The sequence below is a fragment of the Corylus avellana genome, chromosome 2 (assembly GCF_965113065.1).
Source record: "Corylus avellana chromosome 2, dhCorAvel1.hap1.2, whole genome shotgun sequence".
In the NCBI taxonomy this organism is placed as follows: domain Eukaryota; kingdom Viridiplantae; phylum Streptophyta; class Magnoliopsida; order Fagales; family Betulaceae; genus Corylus; species Corylus avellana.
Window position 1 is genome coordinate 14,106,920 of NC_142491.1, and position 14,079 is coordinate 14,120,998.

General features: G+C 35.9%; 1 protein-coding gene and 1 pseudogene across 1 annotated transcript; both read right to left on the reverse strand.

Annotated features, from left to right (window-relative positions):
* Positions 1-679: 679 nt before the first annotated feature.
* LOC148587381 (uncharacterized) lies at positions 680-2,371 on the reverse strand (annotated as a pseudogene).
* A 149-nt stretch (positions 2,372-2,520) lies between these two features.
* LOC148587382 (uncharacterized) lies at positions 2,521-4,821 on the reverse strand. Its single transcript, XM_088512579.1, has 4 exons — positions 4,785-4,821; positions 3,473-4,224; positions 2,621-3,391; positions 2,521-2,532 (listed from the first exon to the last, which is right to left on the reverse strand). Exons 1-4 carry the CDS (start codon positions 4,819-4,821, stop codon positions 2,521-2,523), a joined length of 1,572 nt encoding a protein of 523 aa, XP_088368705.1.
* Between the last annotated feature and the right edge of the window lie 9,258 nt (positions 4,822-14,079).

The following is a 14,079-nucleotide window of genomic DNA, read 5'->3' on the forward strand; positions in this document are numbered from 1 at the left end:
ATCGACCGCCAACGGGCGTGTAGCGGCATCATCGGAATGTGTGTCATGCGCGACACCAACCCTAAGTGCTATCCGGGGGCTGTGTCTCATCACTATCACCTACTTGTGCTCCGCTACTGGGGTATGGGTGCCGCTGGAAATGGCCATGGGAAACGATTCCCATATCGCTCAATGTCGTGAAGTCAAGCGTGAACGGTGTGGATGTGCCCAGCTTTGCCACGTCAGAATGCTAAGGATCTACATGAATGTCATCACCACATCCCACGTCCCGCCTTGCATCGGTATGCCCTTCCACATGATGTAGAAGTACCGGTCTATACCCTTTTGGCTCCATATTAGCCCGGGAGGACGAATGTAAGTCATGGGCAGCAGATGTCAACCGTACGGTCGGTTGCCTCTGTGCTTTTCTTTTTCCCCTATAACTCATGTCTCCCTACAAAATACGTTGCGAAACGAATTAGTCTTTAAAAGAATTAAATAGGTACATGTATATGTAAAGTAATCACACATTTAAAATTTTAAACATATACTAGTTACTCAATTAATTATATATCGTTTCCATAAACTAAATATAAATTTTATGGTTAACCTAAAAAGCAATTATAAATTAATGTAAACATTTCTTTTGAAAGAAATAAAAGCTAATAAAATTTCAAAGATAAACATATTTCCAATTTCATTAAATGACATACGCTTCGATTGGTTCTAAATCGGGTCGGATGTAATCGACATCATCAGGTGTGTTAACATGATCATGATTGGAACTCAAGAAGAGGGGCTCAATCTCGTGGTAGCTGCTACTAGATTCGTCAGACCCTTGACCCTGACCAACATCGTACACGTTTCTAGGTTTAGTCCTTACAGCGCAAGCCCAATCTGGGTTCCTTTCATCTTCGACGTAAAATACTTGGTCAACTTGTGAAGTTAGCACAAACGGCTCATCCGTAATACTCTCTCCGGTGTGGATAAGGTTTTTGAAATTCACAAGCGTTATACTATACTCGTCAACCTTGTACCCCTTGTCCCTCGTGTTGTCCGCCCAATCACACTTGAACAACACATACTTTGTCCTATCGTAGTACTCAACCTCAATTATTTGGGTTAACTTCCCGTAATACGTTTCGCCATCAGTACTCGGTACACACACGCCGCTATTTTGAGTCCTTTTTCCGATATCTGACAGAGTGCGGAATAACTTTCCATTAACCACATATTTATTATACTTGACTGCCGTTTCCTTTGGCCCTCTACAGTGCATTACCAGTTTCTCACCCAGCTCCTGTCTGCGTAGGTCGTCCAATCCATTGACCTGCGTATAATGGAGGGCAATATATGAATTGAAATTGATGTATATAGGATTTCTAAGGGAAACATGTATACACGTCATTTAACCAGTAAGAACACATTATTCTTACGTATTCACGATACCAATCGACAAATAGTTCGAAATGGTGGCTTTCCAACTGATTCTCCGCTGTTCGCCCTCTAAGCGTTTCCATGTGCATCCTACAATTTGAAATTAAACTCAATATAGTGCACTCGAAAGTAAGATTGTACAAGGAATGGTATGACAATTACTAAAGAGATGACTTACGTCCATAGCGGTAAGAACTCGTCTGAGTTAAACAATATATATCGATGAATCTGTGCCAATGTAATACGGTTAAGGATGACTCGTGTTCCTGCCCCTTTACAACCATTAGGGTTTCGTTGAGCCTTATTATAAAACGTCGGTGCGTCATCCAAATACATCGAGCAAAATGTCACCAATTCAGTTGCTATGTAGCCCTCCACAATACATCCCTCGGGAGCCGCTTTATTGCGCACATTAGATTTGAACCCCCCTAGGCTCCTGTATATGAAAATCAATCAATCAATTGCAGTGATTCACTGTCTTTTATTGGTGGAAAAAAAAAAATAATAATAACTTAATGATCAAACTTTACCTCTCAGCCGGATACATCCACCTATACTGAGTTGGTCCACCCAGTTGGCATTCACGGACAAGATGCACGACAATATGAACTGTGCTCGTGAAAAAACTTGGGGGAAATACTTGTTTCATTTTGCACAAAGTCACGTAGACTTCACTTTGGAGTCAGTACAAATTATCTAGTGTCAGCGTAGTTGAACATATGCCCCGAAAGAATGTTCCCATCTCAACCAAAGGTCTGACCACGTTACCTGGCAGTGACCCACGTAAAGCAATAGGTAGAAGTTGTTGCATCAGAATGTGATTGTCATGACTCTTCAAACCCGTCATCGTATGGTCTTCCAGTTGTACGCATCTAGAAATATTCGATGCATAACCATCAGGCACCCTCACATCCCGAAGCACTTTCAAGAACCTGATTTTATCTTCATTGGACATCGTGTTGCAAGCTGGGGGCATATAATTTTTTCCATTCTTTGTAAATGGATGAAGTAGACGTCTCAATCCTATCTCCTGCAAGTCTTTACGAGTATCATAGTTGTCTGTTTTTCCTTTTATGTTGAGTATTGTGTCAAAAATATTGTCCATCACATTTTTCTCTATGTGCCTCACATCAAAATTATGCCGTAGTAAATTATTCTTCCAATACGACAACCTAAAGAAAATACTCTTCTTCTTCCATAATACATGATTGCTCGCTTCTGGCCTGGTGTTGGGAGTACTCTTCTTCCGTTTCTTTCCCTGCTTCTTACTACTGTCTGACTTTGACTTGTCGGTATCCTCATCCCCAAATGGCATCCCCTCTAACTGTCTTAGGATTTCATCCCCACTAAGCACATCGGGAGGACATTGTAGTTCCTGGTGACTGTCAAAATTACTTTTGTTCTTTCTCCACGGATGATCAAAGGGCAAGTATTGCCTATGACCCATAAAACACCATTTGTGGACGTGTTTTAACCATCGAGACTTGGTTGACTGCATACAACAAGGACATGCCTTTACTCCCCTTGTAGACCATCCTGACAGATCTACGTATGCCGGGAAATCATTAATTATCCACATCAATTGTGCTCGCAACATAAAGTACGTTTTAGTGGAAACATCAAATGTGCGTACCCCTACATTCCATAATTCCTTCAACTCCTCAATTAAGGGCTGTAGGTAAACGTCTATATCCATTTCAGGTGAGCTCGGGCCTGGGATAATCAGGGATAATATGAAAGATGTTTGTTTCATGCACATCCAAGGAGGCAAGTTGTATGGCACAAGTATTACGGGCCAAGTGCTGTGTGATGTACTAAGGTTCCCAAAATGATTAAATCCATCTGAGGTTAGTCCAAGCCTTACATTCCTGCTGTCCACTGCAAACTCCGGATACAACTGATCAAATGACTTCCATGCTTCACCGTCGGCCGGATGCCTCAATTTGCCGTCCTTTGTGCGGTTGTCTGCATGCCACTTCATATGGGGAGATGTATACTGTGACATAAACAATCTCTGTAGTCTTGGTATGAGTGGAAACCACCGCAACACTTTTACCGGGCGTTTCTTACTTGACGATACGGGTTGACCGTCCTCGTCCAAATGAATTTCATCATTCCACTTAGATTTGCCACAAACTGTACATGAATCTAATTCTTTGTTGCCCTTCCAAAATAGTATGCAATCATTACGACAAGCCGGAATCTTGTCATAGTAGAGTCCCATGTCACTTAGATATTTTTTTGTCTCATAGGTATTAACTGGCAAACCTTCACTATCCGCAGACAATAATTGATTGATGAACTCAAGGAGAGATGAGAATATCTTGTTACTAATTCCACCAACACACTTCAAGTTGTACAGATGAACAGTTGCGCTCAGCTTACTGTGTTTGGTCCTATCATATAGCGGTGTTTTTGCCTCTTTAAGCAGCTCGTGATACTTTTGAGCATCTACCTCCTCCACGTCGTCGACTACTATTTCTTTATCACCCTGCACAACGACCTGAGGTTCACAGTTGCCTTCTCTGACATCATGCATGCCGAACACATCACGCAACATAGCATGCATATTTTCACCCTGATCACTGCTTCCACTTGTTTCATATGTGGTCAGACGATTCAATGGAGACGGTTCAACATGGTCCCGAACAGGCTTCTCACCATGAAACATCCAATCTTTATATGTAGGAAGTACGCCTTTTCCCCCTGTCAAGTGGGCAAGAACTATGCCTGGGGGATAGCGCCCGTTAAGGCGATACACCTTACATGGGCAGTAAATCTTACCATCAGGTGTTGTGCAGTTCCCAACTGCAAAGTCAACGAACAATCTACAACTGTCTCTGTATTCCTTCGTACCCCTAGGCTTTGTCATCCAACTCTTGTCCATTGTTGTCTACGGACATTAGAGAGAAATATACGCGACTTAAAAGTATTCAATAAACCCATATATATTAACTGAAATTTACATGCAAACTTAATTAGATGCTTTTATTGTTGGTAAATTTTTTTGTCATGAAAATTTCTGAAACTTAAACGAATTAACAACTATTCCAAATGGGAACCATCAAATTTACATTATTTGATGTTGTTTAACTATTAGCATTCTTCATACACATTCAGGTTTTATAACTTTTTCCCAAAAGTTCATATATATGCATTTGGTAGATGGGGAGGACCCTAGTCAAATAAAATAAATCTAGATAGGTTATGAAGTGAATATATATATATAGCATGGCTCGTATTAATAGGGGAAAACCTAAACAATATACAAATGTTATGCCATTCATTTAATTAGCTAATTAAACGAATGGTATATAGGAGCTTAATTAAGCAATGTTGGAATAATAGGAAAATGCTAATTAAATAACCTTCCATATGGTAATAATCTATAACAGTGGTCGTCATTCTGCCGTTTCCTTTGTGTTTCAATAAGACTTGAAGTCTCCTAAGGTTAAGTACAAAGGTAGATTATATAGGTATGTCTAGTTCCATAAGAATATAATTGTATGTCTAGTTCCATAAGAATATAATTGTTTGTGTGAAGCGTATTTACTTGTGGTTTTTATTATTAAACAAATTATAACTCAAAATGTTTTTTCGATTGTGAAATATTTGATCAGTATCTGGCCATGTAAAATCTCTACCTTCTATTTTGCTTTTTTCTGTGAATTTACTAAATGATAAAAGTTAAATATATATATATATATATATATAGGGGGGGGGGGGGGAACTGATTTGAAATTATATATATTAATCAAAGAATATAATATATATATATATATATATATATATATATATATTATATTCTTTGATTAATATATATAATTTCAAATCAGTTCCCCCCCCCCCCCCCCCCCCCACCATATTGTGTCTACTTGATAAAAGTTATTATTATTTTTTTCTCCTTACATAATTGGAGCCTATATTTTGAAACCCTCAAAATATAAAGATCTTAAATATATAAATCCGGGGTGGGTTCAATCTTATAGGAAAAAATGAATTCAATAATTTTATTTATATTCGAACGCTCCCCCTCATGTGTTCGTATTGGGTCTCACTTAATAAGCTAGTGAGACCCAATACGTAAAATATTTAACTAAAATTAGAGTAAATTGTGAAGTTATGATTTGAACTACTCATGACCTCTATTATAATACTATGTCAAATTGTCACTTATCCCCCAAAACTTAAACTTATAGCGAACACTTTTACATTCAGCTTATACCATGCACACATATATATATGATGGACTTTGTTGTACATGCTTGCAATGATTGTGCAAGGCAGTGTGCCATTTCTAGAAGTTGATTTCACAAATTAATACTACCTCCATGTATTGTCTTTTAGGATGTCCAAAAAAGAAAAAAAAAAAAATGTCTTATATCTAAATCCTGGATAGACTCATGAGTAATTACTCAAATCAATCTCTTATCGCTTCACCTTTTTTGGTATAATTTAGTTTGCTACGAAGAATCTCTGTGCCTTTTTTTTTTTTTTTTTTTTTTTTTTTTTTTTTTTTTGTTTCTATTGTCATTTTAGATCAACCAAAATTTTAAAATCAATTAAAAAAAATACATAACGGATACTTATCCAAAATCAACATCGATCTGTTTCAGTTGTGGGTTTATACCATGATATGGCCTATGAAAATAAATGCACTGGTCCCAAGTCCATTTGCCATCTTTTCCAATGAATTATTAGGTTTTGTTTTTCTATAAAATCATTATACGTCCAATGCTCATTGTTCCCATCACTTCTCAATTAGAGGTTAGGTCTGAATTCTGCAATGGAACCTCTAATGAAAATGAAATTTGTTCTTTAGTAATTATTATCAGTCTTTATTTGCTTGGGGCCCTTGATTTTTCGTTCTGTGAGCAAATTCATCCAATATTTGGAACTTGCAAACTTTTGGGGTGATGATCATTATATATATATAGAATGCATTCTGCCATATATATAGATATATAGCTAGCCTGGCCAGGTACACGGCCATATATATATATAGCAGGGAGTACTAATTAACGACAGAGTAAGCTATATATATATTCAAAAACCAAATTCATATATATGGAGTGAAGCTAGCATTATATTCCTCATGTAAATATATATATCAAATTCAAAATATTAGACAATCAAATTCAAAATATTAGACGAAATTAGCACAAACATCACCCAACCTAGCATGCAAATACCAAATCCAAACAAATAAATAAGTACAAGGATGCATGTACATATATATATACCTGTGAGGAGCTCTTGTAGGAGCTAAAAATGGAGGGAGAGAGGATGACGGGCGGCGGGTTTAGCTGCGGATGCGCGGAGGAACAGTACAATTGTGACAGATAAACTGATCCCTTGAGAGAGAGTACTATATATACGGTACTCGGTGGAGAAGAGAAAAAAATGCTCAGAAGAAAGACTTTGGACAGAAGAAAAAAAAAATTCCTCAGGTTTAGCAATGGCACTCGGAAGAAAGAAAGAAAAACAGAGAGGAAAATGATGCTTGGGAGAACAGAGAGACACGATCGTGTGTGGAAGTGCCTCCAGCTAGCCAGCTGGGGGAAAAGAAAAAAAAAATTTCAAAACGTGCGCGCCAGGCCTCTTAATTAAGAGGCATGGCGTGCTAGCCGGAGTAGATGGGACGCGCGCGGGGATCGGGGCGCACAGATACCTGACGTGCCATGTTTGGCACGTCAGTAAATCCTGATGTGCCAAACATGGCCCGTCAGGAATAATATATATATATATATATATAGGTATAATTATACCTATAATTATCTGATAAAAAAAAAAGAAATATCTGATAATTATATTTAAATATCATATATAAATATATATACATAAAAAAAAAATACCTATAATTATATTAAATTATAATTTTAAATATCTGATAATTCTAATGTTATATATACTTATAATTATAATTTTATATATAATTATATATAAATATATATATATTTATACATATATATTCTGACGTGGCGATCTGCCACGTCAGAATGTTCTGACGTGGGGATGTGCCACGCCAGAAATTTTCTGACATGGCACATACCCACGTCAGCAAAATTCTGATGTGGTAAGTCCCACCACGTCAGCAATTATATCAATGTTTATTTAAAAAAAAAACTGAAATATTTTCCCGACGTTCATGCATTTTACACGTCAGATTTTTCTGACGTGTGTGTCATAACACGTCAGGAAAATTTTTCCTGATGTTTTATATTTTAAACGTGAGGAAATTGCTGAGGTGGCAAAAAAAATATCCTGTAGCACACGTTAGAAAATGCCGTTTTTTTTGTAGTGAATTGGGGGTGTTTTGGAAATTTTGTTAGAATTTAACGGAAAATCTTAATGGATGGGAGACATTGAAAAAAATTAAAAATTCGATACACTAATTTGAGAGGTTTTGAACTTTAGGGAGAACATTGCAAAATGGGTAATAATCAAGAGGGATAAGTGAAGTTTCCCCTAAATTTTTAAACAAGAGTATTTTGTATTTTGGGGTCCACTTTTAGGACTTAACAGAAAATCCTAACAAATGGTTGACATTACAAATTTTTAAAATTTGAATACACGAAATTGGGTGTTTTCAAAGTTTATAGGGATGATTACAAAATCCCAAAAAATTTAGGAGAGTTAAAAGTGAAGTTTCGCCTACTTTTTATAAAAATGTCAACTTTTACTGACGGTGATTTTATAAAAATGTCTACTTTAGCTTATGGTGATTAAAAAACAGTAGCTAAGCTGGTTTAGTCATGAGTTATAGTAAAAGCATGCATAAAACTAGAAGGTAGAGATTGGGTTTAGCTCATTACCTCTTTGGTAGAAGCTTCTACATGCTTTGAGAACCAAAACCTCCAAGTTGACCCTCTCTCTTTCTCATCCTCCTCTCTCTAGGGTGGGTCTCAACAAAGGGGCAAGATGTTCATTCTAAGTCTTTAAATAGGACTACATTCACCCACAAATAAGAAAATCCTAAAAAATTTCCATGCTGGCTATCATCAATCATTCGACATCGAGTATTGAACGTTCGAGGTTGGATCGAACTTTCGAGGAAGGTTGTGCCTTGATCATTTGAAGTTGGGTTGAACGTTCGAAGACAATATTTTATTTTTAAATATTTTAAAATTGAATATTTGAAAAACTTTGTTCATGCTCATTTTAAACATGTTGAGAAATTTAAAATACTTAATAGGTTTCGGTCTTACAAACTATTATTATTTATTGTTTAGTAATAATTACCACGTGTGTTGGTGGGGTGTTACAACAATATTGTCATTTAAGTTGACATAAAACTCGTCAATTATCTCATCTTTAATACAAATTTCTTCAAACTTAGAAGTTAACAATTGAAATTTAGAATGTTTTACAATCTTGATTCCTTCATGTGTAACTTCTAACATATCCTAGAGCATTTCCAATAGAGGAGCCAAATTTTTATGCGAAATAGTTTCTCAAAACTCACTTTTATCTAGTTTAGTTAATGAATTTTTAAATGCATTCACATCCGATTAGCTATATTTTTATCTATATTATTTAAATATTATTAAAAGTGAGAAAAGTTCTGGGAAAAAGAGAACATGTGAGAGGAAAAATGGGAAAAGTTTTGAGAAAAAGAGAACATGCAGAGAAAAAGTAGGAAAAGATTTGGGAAAAAGAGAAAACATGTAAGAGAAACAATGAAAAATAGAAATAATGAAAAATAAAATAGGTCATTTGAAAAATGCTGCTACATTTAGCTTTTTTTTTTTTTTTTTTTTTTTTTTTTTTTAACTCTTCCAATCAAATATCTATTTTACATTTTTTTTTGGCTAATCCAATGTAGGGGTTTTCTACACATTTGAAGAGTTATTTCAGATTAAAGTAATATTTGGCTCTTTTATTAGGGTGACATTGACAATTTTGTAGTAGTTTGGAGGGGATTTGTCCCAATTGAATGTTTGGTAGGAACATTGTCAATTCAGTGGTAATTTATGGAAGGTAAGTAGACTTTTTCCAAATTTCAAACATCAACCCATAGATCTAACCACCAAACAAAGGGAGCATCAACTTTCAAGCACAATCGAAGTACCACTACAAAAAAAAGAATTTTTTGCTGACATGCGTTTTCTGATGTGTTAGGTGGTCCGACATATCAGAAAATTTTCTTGACAGGGTATTTTTGACGTGTTTCAGGCGTTAAAATTTTGGGTGTTAGAAACGGAAAATTTATGATGTGTCAAATGTAACACGTCAGAATTTTCTAACATGTCAAAATTGGCACGTCAGAAAAATTTTCTGACGTGTCAAAATTTTTTCTGACGTGTCAAATTTTGACACGTTAGTAAATTTCCTAATGTGTCAAAATTTGACATGTCAGTAATTTAAAAATTATTAAAAAAAAAAAATTCTTTTTTTAAATTTTTTTCTGGATTTTTTTTTTCAATTAAAAAATTTAGTAATTTAAATTATTTTTCCATGAATATATATATATATATATATATATATATATATATATATATATATATATATATATATATATATATATATATAGGGGGGTGGAAGCGCAATATGCATATAGATGCAGGGATGAGGGGATGTGATAATAGAATGCAGAAAATAAGCAGTTGTAAATCAAAGCAGTAGAACCGTCCAAGATGGCGGTATGACAATTGTATAATCAAAATAAACAACTGAAATTAAAAGCAGTTGATAAGTTGTAATCAAAAAACAGATAATCGTTATAGATTATATGATAAAACCTTTACAGAAGTAAGCGTTAGAACTTACTGAAGTAAGGGATAGGGAAGAGAGGGGGTAAGAAGAGAAACTAGGGAACTAGCTAGATAGTTTCTGAGGAGGATAGAGTCGCTCAAAAAACCTCTGCCTTACAATGGGGGAGGGGAGCCTGTTATATAGGCTGAGCAAAAGCATAAACAGTAAATTACAATCATGAGCCGCGTTAATGCGGTCAAACAAAAACAGTAAAAAGTAAACAGTAGGGGCACGTCTGGCGCCAGTCTGAAAGTACCAATCTAAAACAGTAGCTGTCGGCACTGTAGTGTCGGCAGACAAATCTTGAACAGTGAGTGAACAGTGCATCTGAACAGTAAACCTGCGCGTGTCGTCCGGACATGAACAGTAAAAGTGAACAGTGATTTTGCACAGTAACTCTAAATTGTAATGAACAGTGATCCGTCTAAGATCAAAAACTCAAAAATCCGAAAACCAGCCGTTATGAGCTAGCTCTGTTAATCTGAACAACACTGGCTGTTTATGGAGCCAGTTTGAGAAAACCTAAGAAACTAGCCACTTGAGAGGCTAGATAAAACTGAAATCTGAGGGCCGTTATGGGCCCAATTATTCACATGTCTTCAGCCCCTGGGTAGGGATAGTAGTCCTGTGAGTCTTCAAAATAAGGAGGAACCTGGATAGGCTTCTCGGCAGATGGTTTAGACGTCTCGTCTTCTTCATCGTCCAAGTTATCCAGGGCAGCAAGTAGGGCTTCAATCATTTCTTTCTTCTTGGAAGAATTCTTCTTTGAAGAACTTGAAGAGGCCGAATAAGAGGAAACAGGGGAACTTTCTTTTTCTCGTTTTGGAGAGGAGAAAGCACTGGGAGGAATTAATAAATTGGATAAAGCAGACGCCTTTGGGGCAGGAAGGGCCTTTGGGGCTTGAGCCATAGTTTTGACAGCAAGGACAATGGAATCGTTTAGTGAGCATTTATCCCACCATTTGATATACCAGTGTCTTTGAATTTTGTCTTCTGAGAGGTGGTATTGCCATCTCAAAATCCAAGGAATTTTGAATTTTTTAACAAAATGAAGCATAGTAGAAAACTTAGCTCCATAGGAATCAACTTTGTAATGACCTTTAAACAATTGAAAGGCATCAACAAGTTGGAGGGGGAGAATATCAGGGAGAAGACCAAATTGGTTCCACCATCTGGAGAACCAGAGGGGAAGGATACCGCAGAAGTCTTTATCAAAACTGACAAACCAAGAATGTTCAAATTTCGAGGTTTGATGAAGCAGAAATTTAAAATGAGCATCAATGTAATCATAATAATTACAAGGAATGTTGAACCCGTTCAGGGACCTGGAAGCAGAGGGGTGATCACCCCATTCTTTTTCCAAAATAACTTTCTTGAAATAAACACTGTGGTAAATTGTTTTCTGGGGATTAATCTTATCTGGAATAGCTTTAAAGAAAACAGAACCTGTTTGTTTCAGGATACCAGAATAATAAGCCAAATTTTTCAAAGGATGTTCAGGGATCCAATGAAAGTTTGGAGGAAAATAGGAGACGGCAATATCTCCGGGGGAAAGGGAAGAGGAGACCCGATTTAACTCAACAAAAAATAAATTTTGGGAATAAGGGAGGGTCATGTATTCCGACGTCTTGTCATATTTATTGGATGGTTTCTGGGGAGGACCCGCAAAGGGATCATAAGGGGCAGCAAGAGTGCTGGAATAAGAGACCTGGGAACCAGGATTGAAGGGGGCAAATCTGTTGGTTAAGGCAACAGATGAAAATGGTAAGGGAGAAGCAATGGGAGCAATGGAAGACTCTGACTTTATGGTCAAAGCCTTGGAAGCAATTTTTTCTTTATCTTTTTTGCTTGCCATGGTGGCACTGCAAAGTTTCAAAAGGAAAGAAATTAGGAATAAAGATGTAAAAATCTTTAAAATAGTACAAAATAATATTAAAATTATTTTGATGCAAAGTAAAACAATAATAATAATATGCGCCATGTGCTGGGGGTAGGTATGAACAAAAAGGATTAACCAAACACGACCGTCAATGGGAGTGCTTAAACAGGATAGAGTCCTAATGGGAGTACTAGTTTCTAAACCTGGAGGACTGTTGAATCTTGTATTTAACCTATTAATATCAATTTCAAATTTAGAAGCAAATTGGAATTGAATATTAGTATCAAATTTAACAGTTGAAACACCAGTCTCTTCAACAGAGAATGGATAAAGCAAAGCAAGAAAAGGCATTCCAAGAATCACTCTTTCACTCATGTTTTTGACAAGAACGACAGAGGTACTAAAATGAACATTATTATGGCAAACATGAACGTTATTGAGTTCATATTTGATATCCAACTTGTTTCCACTAGCATAATTCAATTTCTAAATGGAAGTTTCAAAATATTTTCTGGGGATAAAATCTTCTTGAATACAATTCAAGTCAGAACCAGAATCAATAAGAGCAATAACATCAAAAGCATATTCATCAGAAATTCGGATATGAACTTTTGAATACCATTTGGGAGGAACAACTTTACTAATCATACTGACAACCTTAACCTCATCAGAGAGAGGTTTATGGGTGGACTCAGTTTCATCATTATGCTCAGATTTTTTTGTGTCTTCGTTACTGGAAGAACTTTCTGAAAAACATTTGTTAAGATTTAACAGCAGAAGCTGTTGTTGTAAATCTTTGTTCTCAGTTTTAACAGCTTGCAAGTCAGTTTGCAATTTCACAATATCTTTCTTGATGTTAGTAATCTCATGCTGCAAATCTGAGACAGTAAGCACTTTGTTTTTTGGTTTTGAAAAACGTTTTAAAGTGTCTTCAAGAGAGATTTTGGAAGTAGCTGGTTTTTCAAAATCTTTCAACATGAGTTTCTTAAGTTTTTTAAGATACTATTCTTTTAACTCAGGATTATCAATTTTTGAAATCAAAGTTAAAAGCAAATCTTATTGTTCTTCTGACTTAGACATCATTGAACAAGTTTTTGTGTTGCAGCAAGAACCGGCACAGTTCTCAAATTTAACACAATTTTCATAAACAGAGGAATCAGAATGATAATCAGAATCCGATGAGGATGGAAGATCATCATTAGAAGAAAAATTAGAGAAATCATTGTTTTGAAAAATTCTGAATATTTTTTGCTTTTCATCGTCCTTGATGTTTAAAGCATTGATCTCTTGTTTAATCTTTTGGGAGGTTTGGGGCACTTGTCAGCATAGTGTCCTGTTTCTCCGCAATTGAAACATTTATCTTTTGAAAAATATTTTTCAAATTTAGAACTTTTACTCCGTTTGGGAGACTTAGAAAATTTAGGTTTATTAAATTTTCTTGTCTTGGATCTGTTGTAATATGGAGGGGAAGATTTCATGAAATCTTTTCTGGTTTTCTTCTTATGCTTCTTTGAAGGAGCAATAGGAGGCAACCCGAATTGTTCACAGAAGTTTCCCATTTCATATTTAGCTTTCTTGGCGTTCTTAAGCTGCTGTCGGATCATTTTTTGATCGATGCACATCTTAATGCCAAGGTTTTTCACTGTGGAGAATAAATCTCCATAGGTTAATTTTTCAAAATTAATAAGACCAGTGTCAGTACTGATCAATTCATCTTTCACTTTGTGAGCAAATAACGAAGGCAATCCATCAATAAACTTTTCTTTCCAATAAGGTTTTTGGCTATCAGACCTCATCATAACTCGGGAAAGAAAAACATCTTGATACCATCTATAGTCAGACATAGTAGGACATCGAAGATTGTTCAAATAATCAGAAATACGAGAAGTAATGTTGGAAGGAGTTCCAACAAAATTCTTGATGATTGTATAAATTAAGGTGTTAACACCATCAGGTTCTCCCATGCCAACGTCCTCATTGAAAATGGGTATACCTTCTTCATCACATTTTACTGCTTTCCTGATCTGGTT

Coding starts and splice junctions, on each gene's coding strand:
- LOC148587382 (XM_088512579.1), bottom strand. CDS start 4,821: ATGACGACCACTGTTATAGATTATTACCATATGGAAG. Junction 4,225..4,784: donor AGATTATTACCATATGGAAG/GTTATTTAATTA, acceptor TTGACTTTGCAG/TTGGGAACTGCACAACACCT. Junction 3,392..3,472: donor CGTCAAGTAAGAAACGCCCG/GTAAAAGTGTTG, acceptor CCCCATATGAAG/TGGCATGCAGACAACCGCAC.